Consider the following 21946-nt stretch of genomic DNA (forward strand, 5'->3'; position numbering starts at 1 on the left):
TCTACAGGAGCTGTCCATCAGAGGGACAGGGTCTGTTCTGCAGGAGCTGTCTGTCAGAGGGACAGGGTCTGTTCTGCAGGAGCTGTCTGTCAGAGGGACAGAGGGACAGGGTCTGTTCTACAGGAGCTGTCTGTCAGAGGGACACCCTGGCAGGGCTTTGAGCTGAGGCTCAGTGTGCGTCAGTAATGTCAGTCCCCTGAGTCCGCTCACGTCTGTCTTCCTGCAGGAACTTGGCGGAACTGGGTGGGTCTGGGCGGAGTTTGGGGTTGGACACATCATGCCCCTTGAACAGGCTGACCGACACTGAACTTACATTATGCCTTCCCTGACAACACCCCACGTGCACACACCCCACAAACACGTACTCATGCACACACACAAATGTATTCACACACACAATAGCAGGTCGGTGCGCTCAATACCCTGATTTCAGAATCAGATTTTATTTCCTGTCTAATCTCCTAGCTGGTCACAGCTAATGATAGACTGTAGAATGGCATCATAATCAGCATATGATCAGTGGATACAGGTCTTACTGATGAAAAGGCTCTGTATGTAAAACTCTCAGACCGACAGACAGCTGCATGCCATGCCAAACCAAGGCATAGCTCACGCACACTCTCTCACTAACAACTAGTTTGGTATTTCACACACACGCTATTAAGATAACACAGGAGGTGTACAGTTTTTCTTACCATACATAGAATGCCATTTTTTATAAATATTTGGAAAGAAAAATAAATTGCTATTCTTGCCATCCCAATGACTGGCATGTGTGTGCTTATTTATAGAGTGTGTTTCTGAATTATGAAATTCAATCCTTGGGTTCTTATGGTTATTTCTGTTGATCGATGTTCCTCCTTAATCATACGCAGTCTTAAAGATAGACCCAGGGATTGTGCAGCCCTATATTTACCACAGAGCAAGACAGAAAGTGGTTTTAGCTGTCAGTCAGCACACAAAAACAAACTCAATTTAGTGTCATGTGACCCGACTGAAAAGCCTAAATACTGAATTATTTTGTCTTAATATGAGTGCGTTCTGTGATAGAAACGTCTAAAAATATGTCTCTTCAAGTAATGTAGGTTTCAGCATGATTCTGGCGATTAGACTCATGTGGACAAAAATGAATTGCTTAGTCTTAGGAGGTTATTAATACTAATAATAATTTAATTATTAATAACTAATATTCATATTCTCCCATTATAATATGTGCACATTAGTCACGATGTGTACTGTATACATATACATGCTTTAAATACTAATACACTCATATAATAGAACACTGCATCTAAAGAGTGAACATATTAGCACATTAGCACAAAAACAAATGTAACAGATTGTTGACTGTTTTTAATTGATCAAATAAGTAGATTAGGCTTGTGTCATTTCAAAATATTTGTATTAACCAGACAAGCAAAGCCATCTGTCCGAAAGCTCGCTGACTGCAAAATCTAAAATGATAACAATATTATATAATGTTTTTGTATTCCTTCCTGAGAGAAAAAACTATCAAGACAGTTTGGTGAACAAAGCGGCTCCACTGCAGTGTTTTTTCGTCTTCACTGAGCAAACAAAAAAACAGACAAGTACACATCCAGAAGATTTACTGCTGCCAAGAACTCTTTTAATTACCACTTCCTGTTCCACTTGCCTTAATGCAGCCAGCTGGCACTAAGCTATAAGCAAACTTTTTCATGTCCAAAACTCAAGAAACACAGTAGCCAAGCTAACCTCCTGCACTACTTATTTTACAGCTGTTTGACCAAACACTGAAAACATTAATACTGCATAGCACTAGGTTCTTAAACTTATTATCAGGACCCAAATTACAAATACTTGTAAGTATCGGAAGTCCAATTAGAAATGTACTACCTTTCGGGGATCTGTCCTATATATGCTAGTACAGCCTAGCAGACTAGAGACTCATTCCAGGACCAAACTCATAGACTACCATGACCTATTTTGGGTCCCGACACATAGTTTAAGAAACACTGCTGCATAGGAAATACAGTAGTCTACTGTAAATAGCATGAATAAATACTTGGCACAACATGTCATTATGTGTCTGAATCAAACACCTGATTGCTCATGAATAGCTGGCTACAAAGGAACATTATGGGATATAATAATAGGCGTCACTATAATTACACTAAACACTACACATACAGTACGTGTTCAACTCCACAGGAGCTGAAGCAGTAACAGCCAGAGGCCTGGGCGGTAATGCAATGTATGAGGCTCTGCTTGATGAATTATTGGCCCGAGCAGAAACAGTGACACATTATCCAATCTGCAGCCCGTACATAGTAAAACGGGGTTCACATTGTTCAACCGGGCTTATTTTACACCCCACTCTCCCAGCAAAGAGCTTGAAGCGGGCTAACAACGTACACGGTGAAGCACGTTCATTGGCTGTCATACGCCTGTGACTCCAGGCAATAGGGAAGCAGATTAGCGGATTCCCCCACTAATGGGGTGGGTCTCACTTCGCTCTCAACGCTGCCTCAAAGTCACCCACTGAATCAAACAGGAAATGACCTGGATGGCCGTGACGGCTCTGTGATTGTATGTAGGAGGGCTCTGTGAGATGGCGGTCGCCATAGCTACCGCTCCCAGCGGACACCGTTACATACGTTACACCTGCGCCGTTTCGTATCCGTGGTGACTCGCGCAGCCTGCTGCCTTCTACATGTAATCCATTTAGATGGCTGGGTCTTCACCATGGCAATGTGGTTTAAATGCCTCGCTCAAGGCCACGACAGCTACGCCTCCTCAATCGATTCATAGATGGGCCGGTGCACACCCCGCCCCCCAGCACACACAGACGAAAGCGAGGGGACTCACAGTAGCCGCAGCGCGTGCCGCCCTCGAACACGAAGCCGTTGGGGACCGCCCCGTATCGCCGCAGGTCCGACAGCTTCCATTGGCCCGCGATGACCGGGGGGAGGTCCCGGGCGATGCCCAGCAGGTTGTTGCAGAGGTGAAGGGTCGCCGGGCCGCTCTCCAGCTTGGTACCAGGCTGGACCCCAACGCTGAAGCGGTGGACTGTGAACCAGGGGGACGAGAGAGAGTAAACGCTAAATGGTAAAGGGCTGCCATTTATATAGCACCTTTATCCAAAGCGCTGTACAATTGATGCTTCTCATTCACCCATTCAAACATACACTCACACCCTGACGGCGATTGGCTGCTATGCAGGGCACCGACCAGCTCGTCAGGAGCATTTGGTGGGTTAGATGTCTTGCTCAGGGACACTTTGACACACCCAGGGCGACCCTCCGACTGCCAGTTGACTGCTCTTACCGCCCGAGCCAATGTCACCCAGAGTCCCTAGTGCTTTGTGGAGATGGCGGATGAACAGCTGTTACTGCCCTCAGGGCCCCCCACCCCGGGCCTCCTCATCCCTGCACAATTACAGCACAATGAGGGTCCCAGTCAGTCAGGGCCCTCAGAATAGTACTCCACCCCTCCCCCCTAACAGGGTACCACCGGTCACCACAAACAAAGGCCTGAAACCTGATGCTAAATATGTTATGTTGTGAAAAGAAGCTCACCAGTACTTCAGAAATAACATGTTTAACATGTTTTAACGTAAATGCCGCTCGGTTATAGGTAATATTACTGCAGTCAGACATGCAAAGAGAGCGGGAGTCAGAAGCGGCTGCGTTAAAATGATTCGGCTAAAAAGTACATAACGGAGTGCCTCTCTTATCGAGGCTGAGTAAAGACTGGTAAGTTGATTAGCAGATGTCTGTGCCTGTGAGCAGCTTGTGTGGCTTTGCGTGTTTAATCAAGCCACGCTTCTCACATCAGAGCCGAATACGGAGTGGGAGGGGATTGGAGGGATTTTTTCTCAGCGCGGTCCTGGCTAGCAAGGAACGCATTTGGGAGATATTCGGAGTAAACAATTGACCAGTCAAATACAGCCGCTGGCCCACTGGCTCACTGGCTATTCCCTCACTCCCAATGCACGCCTTTACTGTGTGTGTGCGTGTGTGTCTATCTGTGTGTGTGTGTGTGTGTGTCTGTCTGTGTGTGTGTGTGTGTGTGTGTGTGTCTGCGTGTGTGCCTATCTGTGTGTGTGTGTTTGAGAAAGAGTGTGTATTTGTATGTATGTGTATATCTGCTTGTGTGTGTGTCTGTCTGTCTGTCTGTCTGTGTGTGTGTGTGTGTCTGTGTGGGTGTGTGTGTTTGAGAGAGAGAGTGTGTTTTTAGATATTTGAGAAAGAGTGTGTGTGTACATGTGTGTGTATATCTGCTTGTGTGTGTGTGTGTGTGTGTGTGTGTGTGTGTCTGTATGGGTGTGTGTGTTTGAGAGAGAGTGTGTGTGAGTGTGTGTGTGTTTGAGAGCGTGTATGTGTGTACGTGTGTGTGTATATCTGCTTGTGTGTGTGTGTTTGAGAGAGAGTGTGTGTGTGTGTGTGTTTGACAGAGTGTGTGTGTCTGTGTGTGTGTGTGTGTGTGTTTGAGAGTGAGTATGTGTGTACGTGTGTGTGTATATCTGCTTGTTTGTGTGTGTTTGAGAGTGTGTGTGTGTGTGTGTGTCTGTGTGTGTGTGTTTGAGAGAGTGTGTGTGTCTGTGTGTGTGTGTGTGTGTGTCTGTGTGTGTATGTGTGTTTGAGAGTGTGTGCGTGTGTGTGTCTGACAGTGTGTGTGTATGTGTGTGTGTGAGAGAGAAAGAGAGACTGTGAAGAGCCTGTTTTGCTGGACCTCAGAGTCCCAAAGCTACACGTCGCTTGCCTGTCACATGCAAATCATGACGGTCGTGACACATGACAGACAGAGCTGCAGCCCAGGAGACTGATGGAATATTAAAAGCTCGTCAGCCGTCCGCAGGGGACCCCTGTCATCACCCCACTGCAGGATGATGCATCAAAGAGAATGGACGGCACAAGACCACAAATCAAACATAAAGAGGCGCAGTCCACTCGTCCACTGCAACCACAGCGCTGCAAATTCAGCTGATGTTCGCGTCTCAAAAACAATACTACCCTACAGCAGAACTGTGTCCCCAGTCATAGCATTATGCTCAGAAATAAAGATGAAATAAAGTTGAATTCCCTAGATTCCCCGACATTAGTTCAGAATTAATATGCCAAGCTATTTTAACTGACTTTGAAAAAAATTACAGAAATTTTGCCGATTTTGTTTGTCTTTAAAAAGTAGTGCGTAACCAGAAGTCTGTTTTACTGTGGCCACGGCCATGAGCTTCAGATCTAAAGCTCTGAGATACGGTCAGATGTCTGACGCCTGGGAGACCATAATTAACCTCCTCCCGCCCTCCCCCCACCCCGGGCTGGGTGTTGCGCCACACGGAACGCCATGCGGCATGCTGCAGTGAGACCTGAGACCTGAGACCTGAGAACAGGGGGCACACGCACTCGGCACCCAGCCACCACTGGAGAGAGCACGCTCAGTGAGAGAGGGATAGAGGGAGAGGGAGAGAGAGGGATGGAGGGAGAGACTGAGAGAGCGGTAGAGGGAGAGACTGAGAGAGGGATAGAGGGAGAGACTGAGAGAGGGATGGAGGGAGAGACTGAGAGAGGGATAGAGGGAGAGACTGAGAGAGGGATGGAGGGAGAGACTGAGAGAGGGATAGAGGGAGAGACTGAGAGAGGGATGGAGGGAGATGCAGAGAGGGAGGAGGGAGAGAGGGATAGAGGGAGAGAGAGTGAGAGAAGGACTGAGGGAGGGATGGAGGGAGAGAGTGACAGGGGGAGATGGGAGAGAGGGAGAGACAGAGACGGGTGGGAGATAGGGACTTAGAAAGCAAGGTGGGAGAGCAGAAGGGAGGGGAGGAGGGAGTGAGAGAGGGAGGACGGAGGAGGGATGCAGGGAGAGAGTGAGAGAGAATAGGTCTGTGTGAAATTGGGGGGGTTAGTGAAATGAGACACCCTCATGCCCTTCCCCCAGTTTCCCCACTGTTCTTCAGCGACTTGCGTGTGTCTAACAAGCAGGACAGTACCGCCAAAACGTACAACCAGAAACACAAAACATCACACCCCCATGGGGAACAGAGGAAGAGTGCTTCAGGTTCCCTTCTGAGTGTGTTTTTCCTTTCTGCATCGTACAGTAGGTATCATATTCCAGAGAGAGCTGACCTTTGACCCCTCAGTAAAAGCGTACACAGAGCAGGCATTCCGGCCTGGCAGCCGGGGTTAGGGAGGCAACGTGGGACAGAGAAGGAGGGGGCGTGAACGGGGAAAGTCAAACACAAAACACGTCTGAAGGTTACCTTCCCCAAGGCTGTAGCGTATCCGGGCATCCCAAGCCAGCAGGGAGTCCCGGCTCTCAAACCCCAGCATCACGGGCTGAGACAGGCACAGGATGGCCAGGGTGTAGGGGAGTCCCTCGTACGACACAATGGGCTCCAGGCCATAGATGTCCTCCAGCGTGACGCTGCTCCTCTCCTTGTGGCCTTTGGCTTTATCTGCCTTGTCCTTGTAGGCCAGGAGCAGTAGGCAGTCTGAAGAGCAAGCAGGCACGCACACATAAACCTTTGCCCTTTCTCCTCATACGCGCCGCGGACACTGTTTACGGTTCACGTGTGCGCGGCGCCATCTTGGCTCCTGCACTGCGATCAAATGTAAAGGGATACAAGTCCAGCGACCTGTTTTGTCATTTACACCCACCATAGCATAAACAAAGTTAGACTTGCCCTTTACAACACCAGGGGCCACCGTGGAAATGGACCTGGATGACATTTCAGGCTTTGATCTGGCCGAACACGAAACAGAACGCAGTCACAGGCGCTTACGGGCCGAACTCTCTGTCTTCACACACAACCCACGCGTGAGGACGCACTGGTCTGAAGAAACGCCCTCTTCAGAGGACTGAGTGAGCCCGGTCAAGGGCCCATGACCAGCTCATGAAGCCCCTCATAAACAGTCACAGAAACCGAGGTAAAATCTGCAATCTTCAGCATGTTCATCAGTGTGAGCCACTGTTTGCATCAGTGCTTTTCCTGAGGCTGCCCTCAGTTACTGTGTGTTACGTTAACTCCAGCTGATTCCTATCACACCCATCAGCGTAGTATTAGCGGATGCAAACAGTTGAAAGCAATGGATGCAATAGTTAACATAACCATTACTTTATAATAATACTAATAACTTTATTTATATAGCACTTTTCCAGAACACGACCCCCCCCCCCCTTGTTAAAAAGATAACAAGAGCATATTAAGATAGACAATAAAATGTAACTTATAATAAAATAAACACAATTCACCCAAAGCTCACCTAAAAAAGTGAGTTTGTAATATCCCTCTGTGAGGAATGTACACATAAAGGCTTTCAGGGCTGTGTACGCTACTGTTCACCAAGGCTCCCTCGAAAAAGACATTTTCATCCCAAAGGGACTCCCCTGAATAAATAGTGATTAGATAAATGTGATATTGTTTTTGCCCATAAAAGGAGAAAAAATAATGCACTTTCAGTACGCACCCTTCAGAACACTAAAGAGCACTCAGCAGGGTGGAAAAAGCAACAGCCAATTAAAGTCCCAGGTAACCTGGGACATCTGCAGAAATCACAACATTCACTGAATAAAGTGGGACCAGTGGGAACAATGATCAACTTCTGTGCTAATAAATATGTTTTACAAGGCAAAAAAAAACACAAAGCAAAAGCAGTGGCAAAGCATAGCAAGTAATGTACGTAAGTACAATTCACAAGCAGCTTGATTAATAGATTCCATAACTGCAGAAAACAACTAAAGGACAGTGTTTTTAGATTCGGCAGACATGCAAACAGAATAAAAGAGGTGTAAAAAAATTTCACAAATAACTATGTTATTTTGTATTCTGATGAATGATTAGGATTACATTCTTTATTATTAAATTAATTTTACTTACAATAATTCCCCTGCAACTTGGTATAATACAAGCATTAGTTCCAACCATTGCATGCTACAAAGTTTCATATAAATATTTGGACTGTGGTATGGTTTGTATGCATTAGCTTTCATTTCATTTCAGACACTCAAACAATATTTAAAAACAAAACAAGTCTGCAAGCTCAGTACATAACAAATACATATTGTATATAAATAAAAAATATACAATTCATAAAGAATCAAGACAAGAACCTGGGTCCCTTTGGATCATAGGAGAATAGTGTGCAATATTATGCATTATGTCAACAAACAGGTAATGCCAGATTAAGCTGCTGGTACATGCCCAATCACTTCATGACCTGTCATGTCAGGTCATTATGATTATGAACCTTGATTAGGCCCATATATTAACTGTTTTGCAATGCTTAAAGTTTGAAATTGTTCTTAGTTATTGCAATCCTACTGATTATACTGTTTCTTTAAATGTAACTGAGCAAACGACTGAACGGGGATAAAGTTCTGAATGAGCAAGATGAAATTTGAGTCCCCAAAAACCCACAGGGAAATCCAGCCTGTTTTGACACTACGGCAAACTTCCATGTTAACATATTTAATTTAATAACAATTGTATCAATGCGACATAACGCTGTTTGTTTCTCCACGTGCCGCGTCACCCGCTGCACGTGCCCTTACATGATACCCACTTGATCATGTAACTGTACCATGCCAACTGTGCCGTGCCAAGAAACAATTTGTTTCATTCAGAAAAGTAACAACTAACCGCCCTTGGAAAGACTGCGGTCTTTTATAACAATAAAACATTTTATCTGCATTAAAAGTTCGCAGCGCTATTTCTATCGTCTCCACACTATAACCAAGAGTAGAGCAACATGTCAAATATAGAAGTGTTAGCGACATACCAGCTACTGGCGAAGGCTTTCGGAGCGCCACCCACCTACTCTTCCACTGTTGGGAGAAATCAAAGAAAAAATAACTTTTCACAAATAAGTGCCACCGTCCGATGATGTCACGAGCATTTCACAATTCGTTTTAGGGACTAGTCAGTTCGTATTATTGACCTTTTTTCCATCTCTGAATTTGACTTGTCCCTCCACGACAACAGTATCCGTCATCTTCAGTCATGATTCCAAACAGCTGCACTCTCTACTCTGAGCTCTGCCCCGTTGCCTACCGAGGGGGTCACTTTCAAAATAGCTTTATTAGCTCCCCGCCCTGGTGCACAGACACAACTTGCAGCCTAGCCATACTCCACAGTGACGCCAACTCTCTCCATAACAGATTATGAGATTGTTTTGATGGAAATTATTTTTAAGAAGTTATTGAGAAGTGGGGCCGCGTATACGGAGGATAATCTTGTTTTTGTAGCTACCTCTTCGACATTGGTAAACAGAATGCATCTTCATAATATCTCTTGCTCTGTTGACACAACCAAACTCTTGATTGATTAGCAACCGTGTTTGCCTACGCCACCCTGCAGACCTACCACAAAGTTTGTTCAGTTGTCAAATTGTTTCACGATAATTGTTTCCTTACATATCATTTAAAGCCTTTTTAGCGAACGGATGTGAATCTCCATTGGTTGGTCAGATGTTATATCTTGTCATTAACAATGGCAGCTGCATCAGCAATAATAATAGGAATAATAATTATTCCCACATTTTTAGACAAAGTAGAATCCTCTTTAGATAATCCATCCATATAAATGTATTTAAGGTCATAGTGCACATTATGCCTTGGGAATGCTCATATATATTTAATTTCATCCTTTGAACTCTGCCCCTCCATAAATGATCAGTGAATTAATTCAGGACTGTAGGGAACATAATAAATGGGTTATAATGTGAGGTCACTATGAAAATTACTTGGCCTCTCCTGCATATGGTCTGAATCATGTATTTATTATTATTACTGTATAGCACCTATTCATAATCTCTGCAAATGAGAAACTATGTCGCAAACCTCTCTAATTGCATTTTCATTGTCAAGCATACTTCCCCTGTTTTGTTCACTGAAATACTGATTTGGTAAAAGCATGTGTACCTAAAAATTGTGATTGCAATTTAGAAAAACAAAAGGAGAGGAGAGGAAAAATTATATGCCTATGGAAACACTACTTTCAAATACCAGTTGTTACTGACTTATCAAAAGCCATTAGTCATCATAAATCATCCATTTTGAGATTGTAATCCAATTTAGCACAAGCTACAGTGTTCATTCACAGCTTACTACTTCAGAAAACTTTCAAAATGATGTACTCGGCAGAAATAAGAAAAATTGCTACAGAAACTGTTAGAAACTTACAGCACAGTTCAAAACAAGCAGTTCATTAGGTAGAAGCACTTGTCATGAGATCAGGTCATGTAGTCACAACCTGAAGGCTTGGCTGCTTGATTATTATCAGCAGAACACAGTCCTGTGGGTTCACTATGTTGCCACTGTATTCTAGTACAAAGGCTTTTTGTTGGGTAAAATGGTTCAATCTGGAACCTTTCACCCTTTTCACACCTACCTACCATAAAGAAGTATAATGGTATCTATAGGAAGAAAAGCCAAAGAACCTTCTTTCTGAGAGTGTACATGTTAACACTACAGTCCACTCCAAATATGAGAAGTATTAAATCGAGGAGAGGACATAGAAACAGAATTGTGGTAGTCATAACACATCTCACTGCAACAATGTAGCAGGCTAAAAGCCTCCATGAGTCACATTATCCCAGTAAAAGTTGTGCTTATTCTGTAAAGTGTAAAGTAATCCTCTTCAGATGCCTGGAATTTCATGAGGGACAGAGGCAGCGGAGGCCCCAAGAAGAGCTTTGAGCATGGGGCGCAGCTGTCTGGAAACACACACATTTGGAGAAATGTAGCAACGCTAGACCCCCCTGTCTTTTATCTGGGAGTCTGAAGTAAAGTTATTCTAGTTTAAACCAGAGGAGAGACCAGAGATGCCAGCTAGGATAAAAGTTTATTGCAACTTTTTTACAACATTGCAGAAAAGTTGTGTTTGATTGTGATAAACAGCAAATGATTAAGAAAGTTGTTGCAGAGATTTTACACAAGCTTTCACAGCCTAGACTAGGTTGAGTTTAGTTTGTGGAGAGATACATAATGGTTATATAATGGTTAGTGAACTGGAGACTTGCGGCTGAAAGGTTGCAGGTTTGATCCCCAGCTGCCATTGGCTGCTTAAGTAAGCTGCTTAACCAGAGTGTCTTCAGTAAAGATACACCGCTGTATAAATGTATAAATGTAATCTGTGCAGGTTTCTCAGGAGAAGAGCATCGACCGAATGCAGTATGTAATATAAATGTGATCTGAACCTAGTTACAATATAGCAAGAAATCGGAGCTTTGGGGGCAATAAAAAGGAAACTTGGCAAAAAGTGTTGCTAGAATGTTGTTAATCACCTCTAACCTTCTGTTAGTTTTACAGAGAGAGACCAGAACTCAATATTTTTAACAATGATTCATACAACAGTACACTGATGGAAAAACAGGCTGTTACAGTAGCACCAGAGAGTGGGGAATAAATCCAGATTGGACTGCTGTTAATGAATCACTGCTCTGTCGAAAACTCATTGAATGATGAGTCCCCCTTATTTGGAGGATTTTTTGCTTTCTCAAACATCGTAGTTAACCTTATGATGGTCTATGCATTTAATCTTTTCTTTTTTGTGACACACTGCTGGGAGTACACAAACCACTGCACAGAGTCATTATGGAGACGTTATATTGGAGCCTGCAGGAGGCAGCCGCCCCAATCTGCAGAAGCCCATTAATGCGGAGGTTTGCTTACAAAAAACAAAGTCTGAATCACTATAGTCTCTTAAACCGGAATTCAACTACATTTACGATATATTTTTGAAAACAGAAGAAAATAAAAGGGCTAACTGGGAACTCCCTGTGGTGCCCTCTCCAGTGCTATGAGCCTGCTCTTATCCGAGTCACTGTTCAGCAGGTAAATGTTCTGTGTACGTTTTCACAGCAGGTCACCCCATATTGGGTACAGTCAGTGCTTTCCTACCTCCAGATCAGAGGTAAGCTGCTCCTAAATCACAGGGAACAATGTGGGTACCCCTGCTTATCAGCAATTCTATGAGCGCCCTACTTATGCGCATATGCTATTGAAGTCATTTTGAAATAATGTGCAGACCTGAGACAGGATTAATGGATGAAGACAAGCAGTAATCCAGAAACCAGACAGTGCTTATAATAGCTTCCAAAACAGAATCGTTATGAAAGAGTAAAAAGAAACATTGTGGCCATTTTGTGATAATAGGGACCCTTGACTGTGTTGTCTCTGCGGAAATGAAACACAATCTTCTTGGGTGAGAGGTGAGAAGAGGACAGAAGAAATCTCTTAGAGAACTGATCTGGAATCAGTCCAGATTGTTTTGTGTGTACGGTACTGTGCAGAAGTCTTAGGCACCCTAGACTTTATTATATATATGTTTAATTTTTTGTGTGTGTTAGTATAAAAGAACACATTTGAGATTTCCAAATATTCATTTTCCAAAAGATGTCATTTTACAGAGACATTTTTGTATTTAATTTTAAAAAGTTATATATTACTGTAAGCAATTTACTACTTTTTAAATAAAAACTTGATCAAGCAAGGAGCCAACCAAAGTCTGCAGAAGAACTGTGGCAAGTTTTCCAACATGCTTGGAATAGCCTCCCTGCTGATTGTCTTAAAGAACTGCAGGACAGCATTGGCTATCTCAGAGAAGTGATGCAGTTTTAACGCCGAAAGGTGGTCACAAAAAATATTGATTTGATTCAGTTTTAAACTATTCTGACAAATTACTAAAATGTAATGTAAAATCTATAGTATGTTTATTTAGGACCTTTCATTGAATTACTTTTGAAGAACCTTATCTGTACAGAATGTTATACATGTGCCTAAGACTTTTGCACAGTACAGTATGTCAATGTCAACAAAAATGTCCACTTAAAAAAACAAGCTTTATGGTAAAAAAAGATTTGTACTCTTCAGCTGCAAATTATGGATACAGCAAAGAGATTTAACATTTAACATGATAAAAAGTCTCACATATGGTACACAAGCAAAGTAATGCTAAATTGTGTATGCTACACGCATTCATGTAGTGTGACCCTATGCAACTTCATCTTGTCATATTGTTTAGTAAATGGTCTACTCTTGTCATCAATACCTTGATCATAAAATTAATCTCAAGGAATTTGTCACCTGATATTGGCATGGTGGAGTTCTAAAATATTTCTTCTTTATTACTATCGCGCTTAACTGTGCATTAAAATATATTGCCCATATTGAAATATAAAACAATACCCCAATGTATTTCATGCTGATTCATAACTCAGTTCAGTTCACACCTTAGTGGCCTACCTTACAGTAAGTAAGTTACCTCTTGCTATGGAGTAATGTGTTTTAAAAATGCTAGTCACTAAAATGATTCATCTGTATTAGGATTAGTATTGAACTTTTGATTATTAATAGTTAATCAAGCTGGCTTCCACAAGAAGAAACATACTTGCTGTCATTCTATTGATTGAAATAGCATAAACACATTCTCATATTCTCCAAAATAATACGTTTGCCTGTGTGTCCCACAAATGGTACAAAGAACAGATGTTGTTTTTGGCAAAAGCAGAAAACTAAAAAAAAAGATAACCAACAGAGAGAATGAATAATTGGTGGACTGGGGAATTTCTGATGATCAACAGAAAAAGTTAAGAAGTGCAAAAAAGTTGAATTATGAATATGTTTGGGGCTTTATTATGTGACCATATTAATGTTAATATTCAAATTCAATAGAGTAACATGAGGTTATAATTAAAAATGGTTGATTGTAACTTATAGTTATATAGTATATAGAGACAGATGGGGAAATATTCCACCACACAGGGCAGCACGTTCATTTACTGCTCATGCTCATTGGCTTGGTTTAATGCCTAGTCACATGCACAACAAAGAAGACACAGTAAATTACATACCACAGCAGATGAACCAAAGATTTTTGCTCTGTGGTTATTTCTGTAGGAAATTGGATATTTAACCCCATCCAATTTGCCCCCTTGTTGTTGAGACCTCGACGTCTCAAATTATTGTTGCATTCATATTTATATCATACAAAAAACTGCAACGTAATAAAACTGCAAAACGGCAATGCCAGATTGTTAAAAAGACTCTCTGCTAGTGAGAACAGCAGTTTAGATTTGGATCATCCTCTTTTTTGCAATGCAGGGCAATAAAACAGCAGGCTCTTACATGCCACACTCACGGATTTACAATCATAACCTCGCCACAGATGATATTCAAACAATCTTTGATACCATTTTTTTTTTTCCCTTAGCTCACTTTTATTCCATGTCCAGCCAACATATTTCTGGTTTGGCTGAAATACAAGTTTGTTTTGCAAATTTATGGAACTAAATATCCCACCTAGTTATGAAGCTATGACAATGTCTAACATTGAATTTTATTTTGTAATCCATTCTGCCATTTTCGAGAAATACCAGTGCTATACCTGAACAAATGCCGTCTTGAACTATTTGTTATTGTTGAGTAAATGCATTGCTAGGGCATTTCAGTACTGAATGAATGTAAAACATGGCACGTTTCTTGTTCTGGTTTCTTATCCTTTCCATCAAGTTATAATGTGCCATATTCTGGCGAGAGACAGTTTAGGAATGTCGCTGCCTTCAGATAGCAGAATCAATATTCAGGGTTAAACTATAAAAATATAAGGCCTTTTGTAATTTGTTATGTTTATTTCATTTTCATTTGTGTACACTGTGTGCATCCTCTGACATACATTTGTTCTGTCTCAAATGTATGAATGGTATAAGCCTCTTCTTTAATTTAAGTCAACAATGTGTGTGCAGTAAATAGTTTTAGAGATATTGACACTTTTATAGGACTAGCACAAAATAGGCTGAAATTGCCTTCTTTGGGGCCAAAGTGGAAAGAGTTAAAAACTGTTTGTGCTTCACAGGTAGGCCTATGTGATATGACCTGCCAGACCCTCTCTTTGCAGACTTTAAGTCTTCAGAGGATAAACATGCTGCCTTTCGACCCAGCCTACCTGCCTCCATCCTTCTTTAAATAATAATTGTTCTCATGGCGTCAGCTCTTGTACCCTGGCAAGTCTCCAAAAATGAGATCCATGCCCTTTGAAACACCAGACTAAATATTTCTGCCTGAAATAAAAGTAATTCATGTTGTACATATACGTATTGCAGGCACGCAAACACACACATACACACAAACGCCCTTACCAGGGTATGTGACACAGTTACAGCAGTTTAAGTTCTCATTGACATTCCCTCAACACCCTGGCTGCCAGAGGAAGATGGCAGCCAAGAGAAAAATCCCCTAAAATGTTTTTTTTTTCGTTTAGCCATCCTGCTGTCACATATCACACTCTCATTGTGTCACCCTGAGCTGAGCGTGACCTGACTCTACGGCTGCGCAGAATCTCCTTCCTCTCCCTCACTGCATATCCTCTGCTGGCTGACCACAGCGTTGGTGCAGTACCCCATGCTCAGCTGGATTAAAGATGCAGAACACAAAGCCCTGCTGGAGCCCTGCTGGACCCCCGAATCCAGGAAGGTGAGCTTTGCCTCCTTACTTCTGCTTGTAACAGTCTGAAAGGTTCCTTCAGTCAACTTAGCCCTTTACTTTTTTTTCCCTGTCAAAAAACGGTCTGACACATTTCAGGTGGCCTTGGGGTGGAGGCACAGTAATATGTTCTGACGCCAGTGTCCAGGTTGTATAACAGGCAAATATCGTACAAAAAAGGGAAAGTACCAAAACTGTGGGTCATGATAGCCTCTGGCATTCATATCAGTTATTATGGGTAAATAGTTGAAGCCAAGCTCACAGGAACCTCAGGCTAAAGGAAACCACATTTTCACCACTTTTGGAAGCCCCTGAACAGGAAGATTAGGTTAAAGAACTCATAATACCATCTCCACAGCTATCTTTTCAACTACTCTGGACAGCACGGTAGGATTCAGTCCCAACTTCCTCTTCTTTTAGTTTGTGAAACAAAACCACTTCATATCTGCATGCAAGCTGAATGAAAAGCAGATGATTGCCGATGAACAGAATAGAACAAACTAAGGGCCTGATTTACTAAGACCTTTAGTTTGTGCCAAACCTTTTAGCACATGCAGAAACCAATGACATGACCAATGATTAGTCATGGTATTTATTTTACACCAGTCATTGACTGTGTTATTATTTTGCGAGTGTTGAAAGGTTTCACACTTACTAATGGCCTTAGTAAATGAGGCCTTTCATTTCTAAAGCCTTGGCTATTAAAGGAGACATTATTTACAAATGGATCATTGAAGACTGCCACTTTGTTTTGTTGTCCATTTGGAGCAGTCATTTTGCTTTCAAATCCTTGTTCCTGTGCAGATTTCTACTCTAAACAAACCCACACACTGCAGAGTGCTGCAGCAACAACCGTCAGACCCTGTTAGGGACAGGGAAGCATCCCAGGCTCTCTCTGAAGGCTAAAGTACCACTCCTGATTTAAGATGGCCACACATCTAGTCATGCTCTAAATTTCACAATTGGATCAAAGAAGAGGGGAAATGACAGTGGCATAGAATCGGGGATGCAAAGGGAGCTGAAATGGCAGCTATGTAAGTGGCATTTGTCATTCAGCGAACAGTGTGATGCATATTGTGAAGATTATGCACGGGGGCCTCGCCCACTACAGTACATTCCATGAAACAAGGAAAAAGAGATCATAGATTTCAGCCAATTTCTTTGAAACTGCAGTTAATTTAATGATATTAATGACTTCATCTCAACACACAAATGCCCAGACAAGCAATTTTAGGAAATGTGCTATTTGAGCAAAATTATGTGTGCAAAAGCACATCTGTTTTGTCCTGACAAATCCGGCCCTACAGTTCTGGCACTAAAAGGTAAATATTCCCTTCATTTATACACCTCAATGCCAGCATGTTTGATGAACACGCTGATTAATGAACATTGTTGCTGCCAGACATGGTGGTTTGAGTATCTCAGAAACGACTGATCTCCTGGGATTTTCAAGCACAACAGTCTCTAGAGTTTACAGAGAATGGTGCAGAAATGAAAAAACATTCTGAGAGGAACGTGACAGTAACGCAAATAACAATGCTTCCAACAGTGGTATGCCGAAGAGTATCCCTGTGTCAGGTTTCGTGTTTTTCACCGTGTAGTGTTGTGTTTCTGTGTCTTAGTACCCTCTGTGCACACCACAGTCACCCTGTCAGTTTGTTCAGTCATTGTTCATTCATTACATTACATTACATTATTGGCATTTGGCAGACGCTCTTATCCAGAGCGACGTACAACAAAGTGCATACCCATAACCAGGGATAAGTTCACTGAAAGACCCTAGAGGTAAGTACAATTTCAACTGCTACCTGTACAACAAAGATAAGGACAAGGGCCTTTTTTTTTTTTTTTTTGAACAAACAAACAAACAAACAGAGCAAAAGTCACCAAAGTTAACTACCGAAACACTGCTTACCTAGCCAACTAAAAAGTACAATGCTCAGGGGGCAATCATTCATTCCGATTCTGCCTGATTTGCCTGTTGGTTTTCGACCTTTCACCTGTGACTACGATTACGTGTTGGAATATCCGTATTGTACCCGTTTGCTGAAGAGTTGACCCATTGCCTGGACCATTGACTTCGAACTGCCTGATCCCTGTCTGACCTGCCTTTATTTTAGTAAAGACTCTGTACAAAAAGCTATACCTTGGTTTCGCATCTGCCTCTGTTGTTCTACAAACCTGATACTGTGAACACATAGCACATCAAACCTATAAGTGAATAGGTTACAATAGCAGAAAATTAAGTCTAATAAATACCTAATAAAGTGCTCACTGAGTATTTTAAGTGGGATGTATGCTCTAACAATAAAGTCAAGGTGATATCTCACAAAAGTTGCATGCTGTAATGAGAAGTGAAAGGAAGACTGTTTGATTCAATTGAAGTAAAAAAATATATAATTACGTTTCAGATGTACGAAGGCCATAACTGAAATGTCATGTTTTGAGCTTGAATTGAATAAAGTATTTTTTATACCAGTGTTGAACCTCCTTTTGAATTTTCAATAAAATATTTTTTTAAATATAAAAAAACAAGGACAGCACAACAGATTTACAGCCTTGCAATACAATAGAAATTAGTCACTGCTGCAAAGTCAGTTTGTTTGTTGTCCGGAGGGTTTGAGAATCACACACAATTGGGATTAACTCTGTTTAGCTAGTGTATGTTGCATTGGTTCACTCAGTCTTATCTTCTGAGAAGTTTTCTAAATGAGCTTCTGTAGACTAATGAAAGTGAGAGGTGACCTGAGTGTTGAAATAAAACTCAGCTGAAACTTTGGGAAATATTTTAATTGCTTTTATCAATGCTTAAAATGTAACATTTTAACCCTTTGATAACTTTGGAATGTTATTTTAAAAATTCTAAGCCAATGTTCTTGAACTCCACTGCCTTCAATTAGCCACTGACATCATGAGGAAGAATGAACAAACTGTAGTAAATAATGTAGGTGATACCTTAACCAAAAGAGTAATTCTGACCTTTCTAGGTTTGTGACTGTGAGAGAAGGCTCTGATTTGGCTCTTTATTGTTGCTGATGAAGACAAGCAAAATGGAGGAATAAGGCATTAAAAAAAAAACAGTGATGATCGCCAACTCACCTGAGTGAATTCTGTGTTAGAAGACTCTCCAGACAAAAGCAGATATAGACTGAGACACATTTCTTCATCAAATCCAAACAACAGATGGATGGTCAGATGGGCGGCAAATGGTTTTACCACCCAAGTAAATCTTTAGTATACAAGAAATAATACACTGGAGGCCATTGATTATTATGGATATTAGTATTGCTAAGCAGTTGCTGGAAGCAGGCAAACAGTTCTTTTGAATAAAATCCCTTGCCATACCAGTAGGCATTATGTACCAAAGTCTCCCTGTGCCTTAATAGCACATAAGCTCATTATAACTGTCTCATATCTAACATGCTGTTTTAATAGATTTAAGAAATGTATGCTGGGCCTGAGTAATTGGAAAGATTTATTACTGATTAATTTCAGACAGATATTGGCGTGCGAACTCATGATATGATTAAATTATGTAAAAGTAAAAATTAACCATCACATGGTAGAATCAGCTGTAGTTCATAATTAGGTTGTTTAACAAGCTATAATAGTTATAAATATACTGGGACAATGTATAATAATTCTAAGGTGCCCCAAGATGAGAAATGTTTCCATTACTGTGGTATTATTTAACAAGGTATTTAAACATCTCAATGAATAAAAACTACTGAATATTACTGAGAAATGATTTAACCCAACCTACTGTAGAATAAGAGCTTTCACAGCAGGCTAGGGCAGGTGTGTGTGTGTGTGAGAGAGAGAGAGAGAGAGAGAGAGAGAGAGAGAGAGAGATGAAAATTCACTATAAAATTCTGTGGTATTTTCATCACATTAATTTATGGAATGTATAACAGCGCCTATTCAAATAATGTTTCAAATATTTCAGCTATACATTCGCAGCACGCAATAATTCTAAATACTGGACCTTGGAATGTAGGAAATTATATGGACATAACAAATTGCCTGTTATTTCCTGTTGAAAACAGAAGAATACCAAGGGTTAGCAGCATAGCTTCAATTAGGGAGCAGGGAATGTTTCTGAATTTGAATAGCAGTGTAAAAACAATATTAAAGGTAAAGAATGACGGAAACACCGGGCATCAGAGCTTTGCAGCCTGAATTCACTCACCTTGGGTTGTCTTTCTGTACAGAGAACTGCATACCACAGTTACAGAGTATCACCTCGAGGTAAGCTGTTGAAGCACTGAAGCAACAAGACATTTTGAAAGGATCATCTGAGGCACAAACCACTTCTCTTTTTATTTGGGGCCATTAGTCACAGAATATGGCAGGGGTAGAACTGATTCCTCCGCTCGGGGTTGATTAGATGGTCTCGACGTGACCGATGCCAAGCGGCAGCTCTGCTGAAGGAGACTCAAGATACTCGGTCCTGGTCTGTGGAGGTGCATTATTCATTTCGGCGGCCCTGTCAGGTCAGAGCGTTTTCACGGGGCGGAGAGTCGCTTCAGGGGTAAGGCAAAGCCGGATATCTTTTCATTAGCTTTGCGTCCGACATCACTCAACAAATTCCGGGGCAGTGAGCGCAATTGGGGATTTGCATATACCTTACGGTAGGGTGCAGCTCCGACGGGATTTGATCGTTATGTGCAGAACCCTCATCAGTGATGCTCTACAGCCTGGGCCTACATTAAACGCATGATGAGATTCAGAGAAATGATCCAGAGAGTAGAATTGTTATCATACACTGTGCTTTGTGAAGGGGCATATGCTGCTGCATATGCTGTCCAGGGTGTATTCCTGCCTTTTGGCCAATGTATTCTCTCTCTCTCTCTCTCTCTCTATATATATATATATATATACACTCAGTGAGCACTTTATTAGGTATTTATTACTTATTTTTTCTGCAGCTGGAGCCTATCCACTTTAAGTTTTGACGTGTTGTGTGTTCCTGTCAGCTTCGACCAGTCTGGCCCTTCTCCTCTGGCCTCTCTCATTAACAATATGTTTTTGCCTGCAGGATGCTCACTGGATGTTTTTTGTTTTTCGCACCATTCTCTGCCAACACTAGAGACTGTTGTGCTTGAAAATCCCAGGAGATCAGCAGTTTCTGAGATACTCAAACCATCCTGTCTGGCACCAACAATCATCCCACAGTCAAAGACACTTAGATCACATTTCCTCCCCATTCTGGTCTGAATAAAAGCTGAACCTCTTGACCACATCTGCATGCTTTTATGCATTTAGTTGCTGCCACATAATTGGCTGATTAAATATTGACATTAACAAGCTGGTATACAGGTCTACCTAATAAAGTGGTCAGGTTGGGTGCATATATATACTATTTAGGGAGGGGCTGATGGGCTGGTGGAGCCCAAAATGAAATCCTATATAGGGACCCTCAAAGGCTAGGGCCAGCACTGCCCCTAAATGTTAAGCCAGTGGTTCTGTAACTACAGTGCCCTCCATAATGTTTGGGACAAAGACCCATCATTAGTTTATTTTCCTCTGCACTCCACAATGTGAGATTTGTTTTAAAAAAAAACATTGTCAGGTTTTAATAAAGGGTATTTGTATACATTCCGGTTTCACCATGTAGAAATTACAGCAGTGTTTATACAACGTGCCCCCATTCCATGGCACCATAATGTTTGGGACACAGAAATGTTATGTAAATTAAAGTAGATAATTGTTTCTCCTTACATATTTTCCTGTTGAACTCAATGGAAAGAATATAAAGAGAAACAATTATTTTTCTATCTACTGCATATCTGGTAGCAGCACAGTGGTTTGAGGTTCATTTAATACCTCGGACTCTTGATGACTTAAAGACATTTCACCAACAAATGTGTTCCATACTGCATCAGCTTAATTTACAGCTGAGTCCAGTCTGACCCCCCGATTCTTACAGAGATCTATTCAAATGCAAAGAGTTTTGGTATCATTTGTAGGACAACCTGAAAATAAGATATCCAGATGATGTTGATAGGTCACAGACATCCTTTACATGCTATGCAAATACTAAACATGACTATTTAAACACTGCTGTAATTTCTACATGGTGAAACGAAAATGTATAAAAATCTTATTAAAATGTGGCACGGATGGTGCAGTGGGTAGCACTGCCGCCTCACAGCAAGGAGGACCTGGGTTTGAATCCCTGTCGGCCGGAGCCTCTCTGTGTGGAGTTTGCAGGTTCTCCCCGTGTTTGCGTAGGTTTCCTCCCACAGTCTAAAGACATGCAGGTTAGGCTGATTGGAGAGTCTAAATTGCCTGTGGGTATGAGTGTGTGAGTGAATGGTGTGTGTGCCCTGCGATGGACTGGCGACCTGTCCAGGGTGTATTCCTGCCTTTCGCTCAATGTATGCTGGGATAGGCTCCAGCCCCCCTGTGACCCTGTTCAGGATAAGCGGGTTAAGATAATGAATGAAAATGTGACAATGTGTAGCAAATAAATAAAGTACAAATAAAT

General features: G+C 41.8%; 1 protein-coding gene across 3 annotated transcripts in view; it reads right to left on the reverse strand.

The window, feature by feature from the left end:
• The window catches only part of dok7b (docking protein 7b), a 37244-nt gene extending 28224 nt beyond the window's left edge, over positions 1-9020 (reverse strand). For all 3 annotated transcript variants that reach the window (XM_061245559.1, XM_061245558.1, XM_061245557.1), the window contains exons 1-4: positions 8916-9020; positions 8757-8802; positions 6239-6469; positions 2848-3048 (exon numbers count right to left, since the gene is read on the reverse strand). In XM_061245559.1, coding sequence (XP_061101543.1) covers positions 2848-3048; positions 6239-6469; positions 8757-8802; positions 8916-8969 — 532 coding nt within the window. In that variant the 5' untranslated portion in view covers positions 8970-9020. The remainder of the gene's footprint in view (positions 1-2847; positions 3049-6238; positions 6470-8756; positions 8803-8915) is intronic.
• Positions 9021-21946: the final 12926 nt, after the last annotated feature.

Source organism: Conger conger, chromosome 6, assembly GCF_963514075.1.
Source record: "Conger conger chromosome 6, fConCon1.1, whole genome shotgun sequence".
Taxonomy (NCBI): Eukaryota; Metazoa; Chordata; class Actinopteri; order Anguilliformes; family Congridae; genus Conger; species Conger conger.